General features: G+C 46.4%; 1 protein-coding gene and 1 long non-coding RNA gene across 2 annotated transcripts in view; one reads left to right on the top strand and one right to left on the bottom strand.

The window, feature by feature from the left end:
• Nucleotides 1–271: 271 nt before the first annotated feature.
• On the bottom strand, nt 272–1,779 carry LOC110354586 (uncharacterized). Its single transcript, XR_002406712.4, has 2 exons — nt 767–1,779; nt 272–649 (listed from the first exon to the last, which is right to left on the bottom strand). It is a non-coding gene; the product is annotated as an uncharacterized lncRNA (long non-coding RNA).
• Nucleotides 1,780–2,172: 393 nt separating this feature from the next.
• The window catches only part of ENPP6 (ectonucleotide pyrophosphatase/phosphodiesterase 6), a 30,874-nt gene continuing 12,721 nt past the window's right edge, over nt 2,173–20,325 (top strand). The window contains exons 1-3 of the mRNA XM_038178886.2: nt 2,173–2,603; nt 13,846–14,025; nt 19,233–19,344. Coding sequence (XP_038034814.1) covers nt 2,363–2,603; nt 13,846–14,025; nt 19,233–19,344 — 533 coding nt within the window. The 5' untranslated portion in view covers nt 2,173–2,362. The remainder of the gene's footprint in view (nt 2,604–13,845; nt 14,026–19,232; nt 19,345–20,325) is intronic.

Consider the following 20,325-nt stretch of genomic DNA (forward strand, 5'->3'; position numbering starts at 1 on the left):
AGTGACACTGCCCAGTAAGCACCAGCAGAAGTCCTCACCCCAAGCACAGGCTCTGCTGGGCCACCTCCCGTCCTGCCTGGCAGTGAGGAGGGGCAGCAGGAGACAAGGGGACATGCGCATCCCCTTGGGGCAAGGAGGTGATGTGCAGCACGGACGGTCCTGCCTGGGCCATCACGTCGCCTGCCAGCCTGGCACGCAGCTGCAGCCTCCCCCCGGGTGGCTGAAAGGCTCTGGATGCAGCCTTGCACGGGCTGGGACGCCGGTGACATGCAGCTCGGCTGCCCCGCTGGAGCAGCCTTGCGGCTTTCATCTCCTGTTGCACGATGCCAGTTCTTTTCTTCCATCCCCAGCTGCTGCAGCAAGGTGATGCTGGCGCCTGCCTCAGCTAAAATAAATCACAAGTTCCTCACCAGTGAATTTTTGCAGGGTAAAAAAAATAAACAAGAAAAAATAAAAAGCTAACTGCATGACAGAAGAGCATGCAACAAGTTGAAACAGATGCCAAGGTAAAACAGCTTCTTAATCATTTGTGTTTGCTTGTGGCCAGCCAAGCTCCTTGTGTCTGGCATCTGGGGCTGGATGTGCTGCCTTTTACTGGCACGCTCGCAGATCTGGAGAGCTGTGGCATCTCTCCCGGCCTGGCAGGATCCTGTGCACCAGAAAGAGATAAGCAGGTGGTATTTTTATGGATAGCTTGCTTTGGAGAGGGTCTGGCCCTGCATGCAGGAAGGTTTGAACCCCAGAAGTTGTGGTGCTGCCCTGTTACCTGGGTGATATCTGCTCCAGGAGGTGGGCTGGGGGCCCAGGACCTGCTGTTGTCCCAGCAGAGCATGCACTGGTGATAGCTTGCCCCAAGTCCATCTGTCCTTCTCCTGGGCACACAGGGGTACCGATGGCCCTGGTTCCAGCTGCCTCTGCCCTGGCTGTGTGACCCTGGCTTGGTTTTGCTGAGAAAACTGCAGCTGCACTGTGAGAAAACACACCGACTAAAGGCAGGCGCAATAAGGAAAGTAAAAACACAGAGAGCTAAAGTTGCCAAGATCATAACAGCTAGCAACACAAGGCTCCAAGATGTAAATGCTAAGGGAAGAGGTATAAAACCCTGGAAAGCAAACAAGGTGGGAGATGGCAAGCCACCACCAGCAAGGCTCAGCCTGTTTCAGGGGACAGCCACCAACACTTCTCCTGGCGACTGGCTACATGGCCCCGGGGACCTGGTGTGGGGTAGGGCGAGCGCACTAAGGCTCAGCCAAGAGCTGGTAGCACAGCTGCGTGCCTCGAGGTCCTGTGCTCCTGCTGCGTGGTGAACAATGCATGAGCAGCAGGGGCCCCAGAGCATCAGGATGATGAGGGTGTAGGGAAGGGATGGTTCATTCAGTCAGTCCAGGGTGCTGGCACAGCTCGGGTAACACCCGGGTGCTTTTTGTTCTCCTGTTGCACAGGTGTGAGTGCTGGTTTGGGGCATGGAGGCAGACCTTGAGGGAGGCTGAAGGCTGCCTTGCTCAGCTGGCGTCAGACCAGGCAAGCAGACAGGCTGGATGTGCCGCCGGGAGCCCTGTGGGGAGCAAGCAGGAGGCCAGACCTCCTCACGGCTGGAGGGCAGCCAGCTCTGCAACCTTCCCCAGGTGCCAGCATCTGTGGGGCACGTCCCCACGATGGATGAGCCTCCCCGGGGCTGCTTCTCCTCTGTGCGCTGAGGGGTGCAAGCCTTACCCCTTCCCCAGCCCAGCGGGGTCTGGCAGGTGGGTCCTCCACACTCCCAGGGCTAACGCAGCACAACAAGCTGCTTTTATCTGGAATAAGCAAATGAAATGCAAACGAAGTGAGGCAGCACGTAATTACAGTCTGTAGCAGATGCCGGCGTTGTGCTGGAGGTACAGCTCTGCCCCTGTGGCTGGCAGCAGAAGAACCCGGTGCCGGCTCGTGACGAAAGTGCAAACAACTTTTTATTAGCACGAGTCTTGGCAACACCCAGCTCTTACCAGCAGCAGTAGTGCCAACAGCCAGAAAACAAACGCGTAATTTGTTTGGTAGTGCTGCAAACTACTCCTTTTCGTTAAAGACTTGGGAGCTGGAGGAGCCCCACAGCACATGCAGAGGACAGGTCCTTGCGGACTCCCCTGCACACTGCTTTCCACATCGCTGCGAGGTGGTGAGACACTGAGCTCTTTCCTCCTCTGGCTCCAAGTTAATCATCTGTTTGCAATTAACCTGCGACCTCCCGCCCCCGCAGCACGCCGGGCAGTGCTGTAGCTTTAACACAGGCGGTGGAAGCAGGAGGGAGGACAGCGGTGCCAGGTCCAGCCCCGAAGCTGCCGCAGATCCCTCACTCCTGGCCCCAGTCCCAGCGGCGCTGCCTGCCATGGGGAGCCGCAGGGTCCTCGCCGTGGTCCTCGCCTTCCTCGCCCTCCTCTCCATCGCTGCTGCCCGCCGCAAGCTGCTGGTGTTCCTGCTCGATGGCTTTCGCTTCGACTACATCGACGACAAGGAGCTGGAGAGTCTGCCGGGCTTTCGGGACATCGTCAGCATGGGGGTGAAGGTGGATTACATGACCCCAGATTTCCCCAGCCTCTCCTACCCAAACTATTACACGCTGATGACAGGTGAGCACTCGCGTTTCCTCGCTGTGATGCTCGGCAGGACTGCCAGCATCCTGCGCCGGGGTGGAGGGCACTTCTCTCATACCTTTCCTGCGGAGAAGCTGTAAAAGTAACTCTGCTCATGCTTTTAGCTGGGGGTTTAAAACTATTGCAGCTTGGTACTGCTTGCCTAGATGAAAGGACGAGCAGACCTGCCCTGGACTTGGAGACGCTGCACGGAGCTGGTTTTGCTCCAGTGCAGTGCTGCCGGCTCCCTGCCTCGCCCGCTGCACTCAGAGCACAGAAATGGGTGGGAAATGTACAGACAGTGAGCACGGAGCCTGTTCAGAGAGCTTTCAGTTAGCAGAAAGACGTGCAGGCTGAGGGGGGCTAAGAAAAGACTGATTTTCAGCCAGCAGGTCTGTATTAGAAAGTTCAGCATCACGTTTCCACTTGCGCTCTGCTGACTTTCTGCTGCCACAGGTCCCTGCTCTAACTTTGCCCAAAGTTATTGTAACTGTAATCTAGAGGAAAAAAAAAAAAAAAAAAGAAGAAGAAGAAGAAAAGAAAAACAACAACAAAAAAAAGCTCTTAGGAATTGTTGTTTTTGCTCCTTTACTGTCTCTCTCTTTCTAAAAGCCCGGGAGAGGTTTTCAGAAAAGTGGGAGAAGAGACGTAACTTTCACCGTGCTGATTTCCTTCTAACCTGACTGAGGCCATACATAATTACTGTGGTACTAGGAAGGTGCAGAGTACAAATTTGCTGTTTGTATCAGATAAAGGCAGCCTGGAGACAAAACTCAAGCACAGAAAGAAAGGGATTTTTTTTATTTTTTTTTCTGGAGTTTCAGATGGGATTTTTCCTCCATAGTTATTTAACAAACAAGACCTTAGAGCTGACTGTGAACAGTGAGAAAAGCTGCTCTCTCCTCGATACGTGGCGTCTTCTGCTGTCCACAGAACAATACAAAGCCCAGCAGTTCATATACTGCTTGCTGGGAAGGCAGAGAGATGCCATTGTAAGACAAAATCTGACATCAGTTGTGCCCAGCTTGTTTTGAAACCGCTTAACCCTTCCCTCTCTATCTTGAGAGAGGAATGCCTTTTTGATGCTCATTTCATCTCCCAAATAAATAAATAAAATAGCTGCCAGTTTGTTTTTTTTTTTTCATGGCAGTGGAGAAGCACAAATGCAGGGCAGATTTCACTACAGCAAACAGAGGTGTCTCTCCGCTGTGGGCCTTTTCCTGCAGATGTATGCAGGCACACCAGCTGAACACTTCATATTGTGAAAAGCCTTTGGGTGAAGCTGTTGAAGAGCAGAGGGAGGGACTGCTTTCTCTCTTTACTGTGATTAATCATCACACCTGTTGGGTGCAGATGTGCAGAGTGAAGCCCATCAGCAGCCCTTTGAAGAGCTTTGAAAACATCCCGTTTAGTGCTCAGGAAGGAGACCTGGTGTAGGTGATGAAACGTGACTTGTAGGCTGCTCACATTTTCAGGGTACCGGAGTTTCTAGCCAGAAGCAATGAGACAGTCTGCGAGACAAAACCTTTTCATAAGTCTCCCGGCCTTCGTGACAAAGATCTCTGTTGCAAGTACAAATGAGCTGCAAATAATAATTAACCTTTATATTGCATGGGCCACAGCGGTGTTAAACAGGTCAGGAAGAAATTGAGGGCTAGGTTTGGGTGCCAAACAAGCCCAAAGGAAGATCTGAGGCTGCACCTGAGCCCTTGGGGTGTAGGTGTACCCTGTGGCTGTGTCCTGGCAGTGACCTGTCCACCCCAGCGCTATGGTACAGGGTCTGCAGGAGGAGATGTTGCATTTGGGGTGGTGGTGGGGCTGGGGCAGGAGGCAGGTTGGTGTTGGTGGCTGTGAAGCTGTGTGCTTAGGCTGTATGTGATCGATTTGACTCCACATCAGACACCGCAGTTCGTGCACCTCTGCTGTGGGGTGCCTGTAACTGGGTTTGCCTCCCTTAGGAACTGGGACGTGCAGGACTTAAATGTTACCAGTTTGTTCTGGGAAATCAGGGGCTATAAGGACAGGCTATTCTTTGTGTCTTGTCCTAAACTGCTGTATCACAAGCTGTTAAGAGACTCACTTTTGACCTCCAGATTGTTGTATCTTGCATCTCTAAGAGTGCTTTCATAGCGTATTGGCTTTTATTCAGATAAATCAGCTCAAGAAATGTCTAGCCCCTTCTGCACATTCCTGCCCCTGATTTGTTCACTGTATCTCTCAGCAGGATAAGCACTCCCGTCTCTTCATTCCCTGCTCATTCACAAGCTCTTGAGGAACTGTATCCATCCAGGCATGCTGACAGCTGTCTCTTAGTGCCACAAGGTCCTTAGTTGTTATGGGGGATGTCCCCTTGTTTTGGTGGCTTTGGATGAGGACATGGGCTCTGCTCTTTGCTTACCACCACCATCAGGACGGGTTGGTTCCCTCAGACCTCAGCTCACCTCCTCCTCCTGCCCAGAGCTGCTCCCTCTGCCCATCACATCTCATTGAAGGTGCCAAACTGCCCCTGCCAGCCCTGCCCAGAGGCAGATTTCATCTGCAATAGGCAACAAGCAAGCACCAGCACGCAGTGCAGCTGTCTGACTGTCTGCAGGATCATGCAGTCATTACATTAGACTCTGCTGATGTTTCCAAGAGGGCAACCTGATTGAGTTTAATATTGACAAGAAATAGCAAGAGTTTACTGAGCGTTTCAAAGGGATAACCAAGAGATGCAACCATAACTGATGACAGAGAGGCACAGATCTAAAAACAACTAACCACTGATGTGAAGCACACCCCATTTTGCTGACAATATTTGCTAGGTGAAGCACAGGTGCAGTGGGAGAAAGAGCACCCAGCATAGGTAATACAATGCTGACAGTCTAGGTAGAACAAGACGGATAAATGTTGGGAAAGGAAACTTGGAGAGGGAGACATCTTGCCAGGGTCACGCAGTGCTGCATGGTGATGCTGGATGAGTGCAGAACTCTCTGTGGCTGGTTTGAAAACTGTGGTGGTGAAACCAGGAGGGTTATGAGTTGCCCAAAGCGGTGGATTCAGGGAATGGTGGATGTAGGAGGACAATCACAAGGGATAAAGCCAGAGGTTTCAGCTGTGAAGTGGAATTAAGCCACAGAGCCCTGCCAGGGTTGGGACTGCTCGTTGTATATTAGGAGTTAACAGAAGGAAACCTGTACTGCTAATCCTCAGCCTTGAGTCATTCAAAGACAGTGGCATTCAGTGTTAATCCTCACTGTAATAAGTTAGGTCTCTTTAATTCTTCTGCTGCTGTTAATCTCCAAGCAGGTGTTTTCTGAGGCTTCCCGGAGTGATGCAGGAAGCCCAAGGCGAGCCAGGAGATCTTTGTCCTTCCTCTGTTTCCTCAGCAATTACAAGAAAGAAAAGCAGAGCACAGAAAGGAGACCAACACCAATGGCTAGGACAGCACCAAGCAATACCCATGTTACTGCTGGAGCAAAGCAATCTCGCTGACACCCAGTCTGACAAGTTATTTTATGACTCAGTGCCCCACACTTTGAAAAGCAATCTCCTGTAACAACTTCACTTATGCCATTTTCCTTAGTTTTGGCTTCCACACTGGTGCAAAGACTGGTTCTTGAGTAGCTGGGTTGTTTCCTAGGGAGATTAGCTGCTAGGCTGGATCCTACCTCATGCTCTAACTCAATGCTCTCCATTTATGATACTGAAGTTGCGGACTTGATGGTTTTTCCCCTAATATCACAGAGATCTGTGATTCCAGATGAGAAACGAGCACAACAGGAAAGCACTCTGGCAACAGAGACATCCCTGCTTCTGGGCAAATAGCCTTCAGATCAGTGAACAAAGCTGTGAATAGAAAATACTATAGAAAAAGTGATGCTTTAAGGTAAAGTCTTTTTCAAGGCACATTTTATTAGATTGCCAAAAGCTCTTTAAATGCCTGAGCTCTTTCTAAAAGTTCAATGGCACCCTGAAATAAGATTGTCGAGTAAACCAAAAGACAGATTTGGTGCTTGTATGGCCTTAAATCCATGCGTATGTAAGGGACTCCCCTGGGAGAGGCAGGATTGTATTAGCAAAGAAAGGCACTTGGAAAAAAGGCGTTGCATAAAATGGTGAGATAGGTGAAAGCTGTTACTGACGTGTTGGAGGGAGCTTTGTGAGGCTAGATGTGGTTTTGGCAGCCGAGGGGAGAAGAAATCCAGATATGTCTAACCCGAAAGGCTCACTTAGCCACATCATGTGTTGTTTGTTTTGCAAAGAAAGGAATTAAGATCACAAGCCACCCCAGGATTTTATCCCACTGGGAGTGTTCAGTGCTTCCCTTCCCCTGTCTTGGCGTGTTTCTGCAGGGCGGTCTCAAGCCAAAGCAAACGGAAAGTCTGAGGTCTCCCTCTGCAACTGCTACAAGCGGTATTACTGCTCGGGGCCGTGCATGCCATCTCTCGAGAAAAGCTGCTTGTGCTGAGGAGCTTCAAAGGCACCCGCAGGCCCCAGGGACCTGCTGGGGACACCAGCCCTGCAGGCCCCATGAAGTCCCCCCTGGTTGGGGAGGCACGATGTGCCAAGTCCAGCCAGCATAAACACCAGCACCACATCTGAGCAGGGAGCCGGGGGGAGGATTTGCTTTCCAAGATCCCAACAACAAACGCAGTCTTTCCTGGCAGGCCTTCAGGCGGCTGTGCAGGGGCCATGTTTCTCTTGGCCTCCACGGGGAGCAGAGGGAGATCCTTCTGGTGGAGGTGGGTGGGAGGGGAGAGCTTAAAGAGGAGCAAGCCTGGGGCCTCCACACACCACTTTAGGGAGGCCCCGTGAAGCTTGTAGGACAGAGGAAGATGTGGAGCAGGGAGAGTCTCAGCTCTGAGCACCAGGACAAGGCCTTCACAGGACTGTCCCACCATTGCTGTGCTTCGGTCAGCTCCCATCTTCTCCTGAACACAGCAAATCCTGGTGTACACCGAGCTGTCAGCACGCCACATGGACTGCTCACCATGGCAAATACGTACAGTTCTTGTTCGCTGGTCTTACAGCACGGCACCTTGGGTCTCCATGCAGGAAGCCCCACACAGAACCTCTCCAGACAGTGCACGGTCACGGCTGTGCATCGCAGCTGAACGATGGGGATTGCCCTGCTTAATTATTAACTTCCCCCGTTAGGAGCATGCCCTTTGAGCTCTGCCAGTGGGTGATGTGGCGAACACCAGCAAAGCGTGAACCTGGCCACAACCCCGCCGCAGGCCTCGCTGTGCTCAGTGCCATGGTGCTGGGGAATGTGAGCGTTTCACTTTTGTAGTGACTAGTTCTATTCTTCTTTTTCTTTAAAACTTCTTCATCAAAATCTGTTGTAAGGTACTAAACGAAACAATACAGAGGATCTATTTGTAACTACATAAGCAGTGCCCACATATTGTCTGAGGCATAAAAATTGCAGGGGTAGGAGTACAACAGGGAAGTTGATTATCAGTACCAATGAAATGAAATGATATCAACTTCACAGCCCAAGCCAAGAAAAAATCCAGGAGGACACAAGGAGAAACACGAGGGACAATGAAATTGGATTTCTGATCTTTGTTCCTCTTTTAGCCACCATAGATGCCAGCAGCAGCAGAGATGAGAGAAGTCTATTGGTGGCACACTGTTCTTAAATCAATAGTCTCTTCTTTTTCTTGGATTTGGTGGCTTTCTATTTCAAAAAATTGCACATTGGGAATAAAAAGAGTGTCAAGAAGTCTGTGGTAATAGTATTAGCTGGCAGAGAATGAGCACTATCCCCGCAAGGACAGGCTGGAGAAGGGTTGGGAACTGGGAGGGCTTTTCATTTTCAAGTTCTTCATCTCGCATTGTTTGCTCAGAAAGGCTGTGAGTGCCAAGATTTTTCTCTTTCACACATACTTTTTTTTTTTTTTTTTTTTGCAACATTTTGTGTATTTGCTTTTTACCAACTAAAAAAAAAAAAATAGCAACACTTCCAAAATGAATAACAGAAAGTTTTCCCTAGGACGAGCTCATGTGCTGCAAATTGCAACACAGAGGTTTTTACTCACATGCTAGCTAAAACCTCACCGCCCATATATTGTGCCTGCTACCAGCTATTAGCAGCAGTAAGAGGACATTCATATATCGAGGTAACTCTCTGCCCAAAATGAAAAGTACAGAAAACTGATGAAGAGAGGACTGCCAGAGGCTTGTTCCTTCCCTAGCGGTGCACACCGCCACTCTGCATGTTATTTTGGCCAGCTCCTTTGCACCACTTGGAGCTGTGGCTGCTAAGGCACAGGAGATACAGTTCAAAAATCCCCTTCAAAATAAATAAATAAATAATCTGTGTATAGCAGATTTTTCTGTGCTTTTTGGTGTGATCCTAGTTGGGTGGCAAATTCTCACCTCATGTAGGGTAAGGTGTTTCTGCTTTGGATCAGTCTGGTACTGCAGGCCATAAAAGATTGCAAGGGCATTGCCAACAAGCTCTTCTGGGAACATATATAGTCTGTTCACATCTTCGGGAACCTTTTTTCCCTGGGGGTCTGCAGATGGTACGGCAAACTCATCCAGACAAGGGCTTCTTCTGTCTGCACATGAGCCCTGGACTTCTCCCGGCCAGGTTTGGGTTGAACCAGGGTTTCTTTTTTTCCCTGTGATCTCGTTTCCATGCAAAGCTGGGCAAATGAGACCCAGTGGGGGAAGAGCAGGGCAAGGCATAAATTGAAGCAAACAGAGCTAGGCACAGTGAGGATCTGATCAATAAGCAGGTCTGGGTCAGCATTTAGGTGACTCTTCCAGCAACAAGAGAGCAGTGGAGGAAAGACAAATTGAGGAGGAGAGGAGGGGAAGAAGGGGAGCTGCATTTACTCAGGCTTTTAAAACCTATCCAAGTAACCCAACAAGTTGGTGGAACCATAATGCTTCAAGGATGTTACATGTCCAGCCACACTGTAGAGGCCCAGATGTGTGTAAGGAAAAAAATAACCTTCCAAGTTGACTAGTCCTGGCAGGACTGGTTGAAAGTCTTTTCCTCTTTATCTTCTGGTTGTGGTGAGGGAGTGAAGAACCTAAATGTGTTCCTCTGGCCTGCTCAGACAAGTTCCTCCACCAGATCATGTGGTGTGGTCCCATTTGCCTGCTCATTTCATGAGAGCAGTAATGACACATCAGGTATCTCTAGTCTCTGTGCAACGCTGTGAGATACCAGGCAGTCTGACCTGCCTGTCCAGGACAACTTCCAAAAGCACTGAATTCCTAATCACTCATCTCTGGATTGGTGTGATTTTAGGGTTAGCCACCAACTGACATTATGAGGCATCATTCACTTCTCCCCTGGCATGGAGTTTGGGGAGGTATCTTCTGCTCTGCTGCAGCAGCTCATGGTACCTGTGCACAGCTGTTTGCATGGAGGAACTTAACTCCACCCCTGACTCTATATCCCCATGGCAGCCTGCGCTTGCCTTAGCCCCTTCCTAGCTCTTACTAATTCCCAAGGGGTGGGGACATCATGGTAGGACATGGGAGGGAAGACCTCATTGTACCCACACAAAATGCATATGGTATTAAACAGTACATTCATGTACATGTATGTCCTTAGGTTTGTCTTTAGCTGGATACCACTTGGGTACAGATTATGGTACCTTTGCTGTGCAGGCTAATATATACACCGTGGGTTCTCGGATAAATTTAGTTGGCTCAGTGCAGAGATGAATTACCTCTGCTTTGTTGCCCAGGGCACCAGGTACAGCTTCACACATCTGTCCCATGCTGCCTCTCTTCCAAAGAAAGGATCATGGAAAATCTCAGAAGAGCATTTTCTCTGACAGATTTAGATGCAGGTGGTCTCTGTATGACTTATCATACCTACGGGGGATCCCACGCACTGTGCTTACAGCCAGTGAAGGACCATGCTGAGAGGTGGAGCACTGAGATCAGGAAGAGCTCATTCATAAGTGTGCAAATGCTACAGGAGCACATGCTCTGCTTTCCAAATCTCACCTGCAGTTGATGCAAGGTGCATAGCCACCAGTGTTTGCTATCTGTTGTTCTGGGCAGCCAACCAGTTGCATGTTGTGCTGTATTTGTTTGTTGTTGTCATTCTTGTTTTGTTGTTTTTAATTTTATTTATTTATTTTTATTTTTTTTTTACATAGATTCATTTGAATGTTGACAAAACTGCCTGGAGACATAGGAAAGGGGTTTAGACAAAGCTAATGATGGAAAAAGTGTAGTGTGCAAGTGAGATGCAGCACAAAGACGTGCAAATGCTTTTGCTGGCTCTCTTCCAGAAGGATGCAGCAGTTATACTCCTGGGAACTATACCCTCTTTGTTTTTCTCTGTTGCTTGAGGAGGGGATTTTTTTATTTTTTAGTTTTACTGCATTTGCGTTTTTCCCTGTTTCTAGTTTTGAAACTCCAAAGTTAATGTTTGATTATAGAGGAAAGTCGCCATAATGGAAGTAATAATAAATTCATTGTGCTATGGTGACTGTCTTACATCATGTTAGTGTTTTGACAGTCAATAAAAAGGAGATCACCAGAAGTCATCTTCTCAGGCTGGAGGAAATAACATGCAACAGAGGCTGCAAAGGACTCAGGCTGCACAGGTGACCCAAAAGAAGTTTGAGAAGTGACCTTAATGCTGTGTATAGGTGTCTTCAAGGAGAGAAATGCCAGCTATTGCAGGGGTTTTAACCTAGCGAGCAAGGCATGGAAAAGCCATGGCTGAAGATTAGTAACATAGGACAAAAATCAAATTAGGCATGCTTTCTCAACAGTGCTTACAGATGATAAATATTGGGAAGAACAATCCAAGGAAGAGATTGATTTGTTGGTTATTGATGTGTTCCAAGGAGGCCCAAGGTCTTCCTTGGACACAGGCTTCAGGCAAGCAGAGGTCAATGGCTTTAGGTAGCATTATATGGTCACATCTGCTCATCTGATGTTCCCTGCTGGCCCTGTGAACTTGAAAAATATTTATACCTTCTCTTACAATAAGCTACGGTTAGTTGGAATCTTTCTAGGCTCTGTGCTGTGTGCATATCACAATTGCTTATTGCTGGAGGGTTTCTCCACAAGCACATCTATCAGCATATAGAAGGGCAGATTTTTACAAAATAGCAACTGAATCACATTTCTCTTAAAGTGATGTCTACAATGAAAATTGATGCTTTATGGACTTGTAGGCTTCCTTTTCAATATAAAAAGGGTTGGAGTCTATAGAAGAACAGACTTGTCTAATGTGGTGATCAGAAGACTACTGTCCTCTGTATTATTACACACACATACTTAAACTTCCCAACAACACTACAAAGAGCAATCTCTGCTCTGTTCCTTAAAGAGGTGAGCAAACTGACAGGAGTCCATAAATCCTATAGGGAGTTGACATCAGAAGCAGCTGGAGCTTATTGCTTTTATATGAAAACTGCACTGTACATCAAATGGAGATATGTGACCTAACAGCTTCAGCACTGACCTGCAGGTCTCCCAGGCTGGCAGTAGTTGCCTGCCCTGCGGTTTAGCAGGTTGATGTATGTTCGGGAGTACACGGATTTCAAGGACCTGAAGAGACAGGGTTGTCATCTAAGTAGGAAGGTTGCATTTTTGATGCACTACAGAGGCCTCCTACTAGCTCTTTTTAGACTTATAATGAAGAAAGCTCTTGGCAGACTAAGGAGGACAGATTACTTCCCCTCCAGTCCACCAGTTTTCTTAAATTAAGCCTGTTTGTTTTAATATGGCGTATAGCAACTGCTACAAACCGGGACTGCTCCTCTGAGGAGGAGGAAATGTTCTGCATAATTGAAATACTTCATAGTAGGGAAGGAGATTTTCAAAATCCTTGTCAAGGTCACATGTACACAAAATATATGGAGTCCTCTGCTCAAAATGAAGCCTTTTTAAAACAAGCATCCTGAGGTTATTTCAGTTCTGCTCACCACACTTGTTCTCACAGTAATCAAAGTCTGTTATCCGGATGCCTGCAATATCATGACTCACTGGGTAACGATGACAGTGTCTCACACATACATCAGCCGCTACTTTTTAAGACGAGGAAATCGTGAACTTCCAGTACAACTTAATCTGCAACGTTTCTTTTCCCATTTTTATTAACTCAACTGCAGGTTAACTCTTGAAATACTATATCTTCTCTTCTGCCAATGACAACAAAACATCTCTCTAGCTTGTATGTGGAAAAACAGTGTGGCCCATTAATTTTTTTTCAAAGAGGAGAGAGGAATCCTTCCACCAGATAGTTAGGGAAAGCCTCAGCCTGGTCACACCTTTGGACCTTCTGGCCCAATATCCTGCGTGCCTGTGGCTTGTACCTAAGGAACATGCCAGGAGCACAGGGCCTGGCAAAGGATGGAGAGGGCAGCTTAACCCAGCTATGCCCTGCAAGCTGCTGAGCTTTTAGGCTGCTTGAAGGCCTGTGGCCTTGCTTTTTATTATTTTGACCCTGTTCTGAGTGCTGCTACATTTTTTTTTTTTTTTTTTTTTTTTTTTGTGTCTGCACTTCGCAGTGTGCGCTAAGTGTTAGGTGAAGGAGAGGGGAAATGCAAGTTTCCCAAAATCCATTCTGTGTTTCCAGACTGTGCTTTTATCCCTTCCTGTTTGCAGACTGCTTCCCGCAGCCCTCAGGGGCTGAGCGTGGGCGGCTGCCTTAAAAATAGCCTCGGATTTGGCAGACATTGCAAGCGGAGAAGGAGCCAGACACCAGCCATGCGTGTGGCACCACGGCAGCCTGTTGGTGTGGCACCACGGCATCCTGTTCATGTGGACTGTGCACAGCGTGTTGTGTGGGCCACGGATCCGTCAGATCCGTCTCTTCTGGCTTCAGGCCTCTGAAAATTGTCTGTCTCAGGCTGAGCTAACTACCCAATCTCTCTGTGCAGTTAATAGAGAGCAATATGCTCCTCCAGAGAAGAACTCCTCCTGGATACCTTAGATGCCTGTCGTGGGATGGCAAGAATTGCTTTCAGGAGGTGTGTCTTTATCGGCTGGGAAGGGAGCGCAGCTTCTGAAACTAGCTTTTAGGTGGCCAATCTGGGGAACATGGACTGCTACCTAGAGGACCTCAGTGAAAGGTAGCCGAGTCAAGAAAACCATATTAGTTGCACTGTAAGGGGTTCCTCAGTTCAATTCACATCTTTTCAGCTGATTTGCTCAGTGCTCTTAAGCAAGTGGTAGCACTGGTGTTGCTGGTGGCATCCTTCTGCTGGAGAACACAAATCAGATCGTGCTCTTTTTTTTTTTTTTTTCTCTCTCCCTGCAGGTCGCCACTGTGAGGTCCATCAGATGATTGGAAACTACATGTGGGACCCAAAGACAAATGTATCTTTCGATATTGGCGTGAACAAAGAAAGCCTGCTGCCTCTCTGGTGGAATGGATCGGAGCCTTTGTGGGTCACAATGACGAAAGAAAAAAAGAACGTTTTCATGTACTACTGGCCAGGTCAGTATGACAAAAATTACTACCTATCAATGGTGCATCTTTACGTCTAAGCACCCCATACTCCAGAGGATGCCTTTTTCACACACTACAGTTCTGAAATACAGACAAGAATTACAAGTATATTACAAATCACTTAAGGAAATGAATTCTCTTTTCATAGGGCATGGCAGTTTGCATATGCTGAGGAAGGAAAACACTCAAGTGTCACTGGGAGTAATGTTCCACCAGACATTACCTTCAGGGACAGTGTTGGCTTGTGGAGCATCTCCTCCTCCACTGACTGCTCCTTCCTCCTGCCTACCTCTAGCCTCTGCTGTGCCAAAGGGTTCACAGAGCAATGCAGTAGACTATATCGCTGATCAAAGTCAAATAATAATCATCCTCCCCCAGTGTTTGTTTGTTTTTAACCAGGAAAGCTGGGAAATGAAAGCAATCTATTTTAATTGTGGGGCAACAAAATCCAGCTGAAAGCTATACATCTTTTGGTGACCTGCAGTGAGCACTGTTGTTTTCCTTCATCATTAACTCACCAGAGGTCACAGCTGCTCTAGGTTTGAGCCATTCATCTCAAGCGAGGCACTTGGCCTTGCCATTCCTGCTTGGTTGGGTATTGGAGCACCGAAATCCCTAGGGGTATAACATAATGAGTCTTTTTAAAAATATGAGTATATCCTTAGGTTGTCCACTGAGGGAACCATGTGGAAATAAATGTTCCAGCTGTGCAGCCAGACCAAGCCCCATGCAGGTTATCCACCTTCTTTGCTTCTTGACCTTCTAACAATGCAACTTAAGCAGTAGGCAAATGTTGACTTGTGCAACTGCAGACTGGAGGACCATATGTTAGAAGAGCTGTACTGAATACAACCAGAGACAGAGCAGGGCAACGAGAGCTGAGTCACTCCGTGGGCTCCCAGCCAGCCTGTCTCCTTCATACCAACGCACGGGTGCCTGGTCACGCTCTCCCCATGCAACGCAGCTGATGGTGTCCCAGGAGAAAAGCCACAGTTCTCAGGAAAGGGAAGGAAGAGCAAACCAAGATGGAAAAGATTGAAAAGCTAGAGCATTTCTACAGTGGTGACAAGCAAGAAGATCTAAGGGTGGCAATATTGCCTTACAATACTGAACTGCAGGTGCAGACTAGATATAGTATTTTGAAATACCCCACAAAAAAAAACAAAAAACTTAATTTTATTGGGTTATCCAAGTGACTTAACAGCAATGCAAATAGTCGGAAATAGAAATTATAAAAGAATGTTCTTCTAAAAATTTATGAGAAGACCTGTTTCTACAGACTACAGACATTTTTAACTATTGAAATAACTGCACTGAGTAGATATAATTATGTACTGAGTAGGTGTAACAGTCTACAGAAGGCTACCAAAACCAAAAGAGCAGGATCCCTCTCTGTTAAATGCCCTTAGAGTTTACCAAGCTCCTACCTGTTACCTTTTGAGCAGTGGGGTCCAGATGTAACAGGAGTACACAGAAGTGCACAGAAGACAAAATGCAGTAGTATTTATTTATTAAAATTTCCTCATAGGATTTTTGAGGCATTTTCTAATTCCATAGTAAGCACGGAATCCCTTCTAAAAATTCTAGATTTATTACTTTAAAGCTTTAATTCTTAAAAAGGCATTTGACTGGGAAAGTGATCCCCAGCACAAAATCTAGAAAATCTAAGCCCCAGCGCAGAGGGACACAAAGCAGAAGGGGCGCTGGGTGTAAATACCCTGCCATCACAGCTGTATCTATGATCCCAGCACAGACACAGCAAAGCCCATGTGTGGGCAGAATTCAGCTGGGCCGTCCTAGCCCCAGGAGCGGAGGAGAAAAAATTACCACCGTGCTGGGTGTCCCAGCCACTGCTTGTGCTGAGAGCTCTCGTGGTAAGCACTTGGCTTGCAGGGGCATTTTCCTGCCTTATTCATGGCAGCACGGTCTCACTTCAGAGATGAACACAGTGGGTTTATCTGGTATTTTCTGCTTTCAAGGCATTCCTGGGGGAAAAGTTATATATCCTCTGAATATTTGATTGCTTTGTAAAGCACAATAGCTAATGCCATATCGGAGGTGCAACGCCTGGTCTCACATCCAGGTCTCCTGTCGGAAGCATTGCCACCCCAGCAGATGGTGAAGCCCCAGAGGAGTGCAAGAGCCTCCTGGTGGTACCACAAAAGTCAAAGCTTTAGAGCGCTCAGCCTGGAGGGTGATGTAACCCCATACCCTCAAATGGTCTCATTTTTCAGCAGCATATGCAACAGCTTCAGCTGAAGTGCAGTGACATCTTTTCTAAATACTGAAATGAGAGAAAAGGGAAAAAAGCCTCCAAACCCAACCTTTTGCCATTTAAACACAACATTTTCCAGACCATGGAGCTAGTCTGGAAAGTTTTCAGACCTTTTTGTTATGACATGGAGTGTCCAATTGTTAAATCAATGTTTAGAAATGCAATTTAAAGCTGGCAGAGGTTCAAGTCTCCATGTCAGATAGATAAAGAAGAAGCTATATATCACTGCGAAAGAACTCCTTATTCCAGCTCCAGAAGTTACGGTTTTTAAATAAAGGTTTAGTGTCATATAAAACTGTGCAGAAAGGTATTTAACATTAAATCTCAGCAACACAGCTCATCTATTTGTACCACAAAAAAAAAATTAACATTCCCTTTGTCTGGCTCCAAATCCTTTCAAATATCCTTTCCCATTATATTTAAATGAGAAAATTTACCAGCTGTCCTGGCCTTCACCAGCACAAAATATAATTTACTACAGGGTCTTCAAGGCCGGTATTTTGGAATTTTAACAAGCCTGAACATTGAAAATCCAATCTTAAGTCCTGCTCACTACAGGGAGAAACAAAGAAAGAAAGAAAGAAAACAACACACAGAGAAACAAAAAACAAACAACAAAAAAATCCAAAACAACAACAAAAACAAACAAACAAAAAACAACATGCAAGTTCTTGATGTCTAATTTAGGCAAGCTGAATTTTCAATGTTGCTGTCAATGAACTGCATGTTTGAAGACCAATGCTTAGTGGCCAAAAACTGTTTCTAATTGTTGCTGCTTTTGTAGTCTTTTATTTCATGCTTATCCCTTGACAATCTAGAAATAGCAAAGATAGAGATATCAAAAATATTTCAGATCCCCAAGAGGTTGATGCTGCTAATGAAAATTATTTTGTGAGTAATTCTGAGGAATATCTGAGAAAATTGTAATCTGATGTCAGCATCTGAAGAGAAAAAAGAGGCAAAGTCATTATATTAGTCATTGGTTATGAGCAGTCATCCACCCAAACTAAACTGCTAGGCGTCATTTCTCAATTTAGTCATGACTGGCCTTGTGTTTCCAAATGCGTCCTTACCAAAAGATGGCTTTGGAGCCAGTCTTTTCCCAGACTCAAGTGTCAGAGGACGATTTGGCCGTGAAGTTCCAGTTTTGTCCTGAAATACCATTTAAACCCACAGAGGAGTGCTGTGTTGTCTCCAGCCTTGAAGATGCCTAAAAACTCAAGTTTTGCTGCTGGTAGCACCCAGGACATCAAGCACACGAGTGCATTTAAGCAACTGTGTCTTATGCTACCGATTACAGGAATTTCATTGACCAAAATCCCAGCCAGGCAGATGTCATATGGGTCGTGAGACCACATTGCATGGACCTGCTAATAGGCATGTGCTCAGCCAGAGCTGAAGATGTGAGAATTTATATGGTGAAAGGTTGTAATGGCCACTGCAGCAGAAGAAACTGGGCTAGAGTTAACTCCTTTAGAAATGGGTGTCATTTCAGCATGTAAATTGGGTGTCTATCTTCAAGCTTGTCAGCTGCTTTGGCAGTATTCATAAGCATCAGATTCCCAAAAGTAGGCTGTGCAGTCACTGAAGGCCTATTTTCAGCAAATCTTGGCCTAAATAGAAAGAACAAATAGGAGATACGTGGTATCCTAAATTGGACAAAGCCAAAAGCATGGTATTTCATGATATTTCATCTGTTGCAATACTGCATTATTTGTAATTGCCTATTGCAATTCCCGCTGCAATGCCAAGTCTCTTGGTCAGCTTATTTTGCAAGACGTTTGCTTTTCCCTGTATCCCAGTATTGCATCTCAGCAGTATGAGCTCACACGGGCTGAAATGCATGACACAGGCAAATTCTCTTTACTGAGCGTCCCAGTGATTAAACCACTGCAAAACACCTCTGAAAGTAGCTCTGCTTGCCCTAGTGCCCCCTCTGGACTTACACCTCCCATGCAACCCTAATTCCTCTCAAGCTATGTCAACTTCTGACGGGCCATAATGCCTCTCTCTTCCAGCCCAAAGGAGAGGCAAAATGACCCAAATCTAGGCAGATTCAGGGTACTGCTTAGAGTTGCCTTTTTGACCTGACTGTATTGCTGTATAGAGTCCATTTTCCAAAAGATCTCTTTTTCTCCTTGTGCCCCAGCAACACAACAGAAAATGCATAGCTGTGATGGGAGGACTCTGGGGTTCTCTAAAGATAATTCGCATGAATCCAGTGTTTGTGAAAGCACTGTTCTTTTAAATATTAATGCTATTCAGCAGCACACAGTAACCAGAGAGCAAAAGGGCAGAAAACCACAAAAACAAGTTTTGTGTGTTCAGGGCCATGTTCTCCTGTAGGATTTGTTGCCACAAATTTCTGGACTGTATTTTGCAAGGAAGGCTGCAAGTTACCAAGAGAGGTAATTGGTTTATACTGTTTTAACAAGACCTCCTGGGAAACAGATTTAATAGTGGAGTGCCAGAATCACATAATAAAATACAGTTTATAGAGGATATTATGATGTAAGATACAGTGTGTCTAAGTGGAAAGTATTTGCTGAACTTTGAGGGAACAATATCTAAATCTATTATGTTGGAAGTCTGGGAGTGAGGATACGTGGCCGCAGTAGTTAAGATCAAAACAGCCAAGTGATTTAGGTGGAAAGGGTCTGCCATGAGGCCGTCGGAGCTTTGTCCTGGGAAGGTCACACACAGACCTCCTTTTAAAGAGGGAAATAAAAGGATCCAATGTTCACTTTGCTAAAAGCACTCATCCAAAATACCCCTCTCCCCTTTCCCATTCCCAACCACAAAGTTTCCAGCATGGAAGGTGTAAGGTAAGTCATGTCACAGGGAATTTACTGTGAACTTGGACCCCACACCGTGGGGTCTGTAATGAAAGTGCAAAACTTAGCACATTTTTCATTTGTAGGTTGTGAGGTCGAAATCCTCGGAGTCAGACCAAGCTATTGCCGCGAATACTTCAGTGTCCCAACAGACAAAAACTTTGCAGATGCTATCAGTGACGCTCTCGAGTCTTTCCGGTACGTCATTAAAACTCGGCAGTGTGGTATTTCCTTCCCCAAGGGTAAATATTTGGTTTTACTATCAGCCTTGCTGTAGGACAGTTTTCAGGATTGGCTCCCACACAGGATGATGGGGTCCAAAACTGGTTCATAATACTGTCAAAGAAACACGCTCGTATAGAGGAACAGGCAGTTATATTAAGATTAGAGGGAAATTTGTGTTCCTTTTTTCATGTGTAGATCACAACACAGAGGAGACATCCCAGCTTTCTGTTTTGTTTTGTTTTTTTTTCCTTGCTGTTTCAAAAAACTTCAATATCAAGCTGTGAGAATCTTTTCACTGACCTGCAATAGCAGACTTTGAAATGCTGAGATTCAGAGAGTGCTCTTAGGAATTAGGAAATTTGGAAATTCAACTCCAGCCCCCTGTTTACAAGACCAATGTTTTGGCTCCTTCTGCATTGTAGAACATCTTAGGTACAGTGCTTTTGGAGCAGGCTTTAATTCTGTGTAAATATGAGTATTATGGGAATATATTTCTCTGATGTCTCCTAGAAAAACAGCGTGCTCTGTATCCAGCTTTCCAGCTGCACCATCTCTCCTCCAAACACTAACAAACGGAGAGTTCCTCATAGCTTGTAAAATCGGGGAAGATTAGGTTTGTTGAAACTACACCACCACATGCATAGCCTATGCCTTATCTTTGCTATAAATCAGCTTCCTCTTTTTAAACCTTTTTGGTTCCATCATTTATCCAGTTTAATCCGAAAAGTCTTGTATTCGGATGCTGAGTGTTGCTTGTCTCCAAAATGATGATGGAGCTGTTGGGGACATGGCTCCCAGTTGCACTCCGGGTCCTGCTGCACAGATGCTCACAAATCACAGTGTCGTCTACAGCATGGGGCTTTGAGAGAAGCTGTCTCGTGTGAGATGTTTGATCCTGAAATGATTTAGCTTACATTTTAAGGTTATCTGCATGTGACATGAGGAGCTCATATG

The sequence above is a fragment of the Anas platyrhynchos genome, chromosome 4 (genome assembly GCF_047663525.1).
Source record: "Anas platyrhynchos isolate ZD024472 breed Pekin duck chromosome 4, IASCAAS_PekinDuck_T2T, whole genome shotgun sequence".
NCBI lineage: Eukaryota > Metazoa > Chordata > Aves > Anseriformes > Anatidae > Anas > Anas platyrhynchos.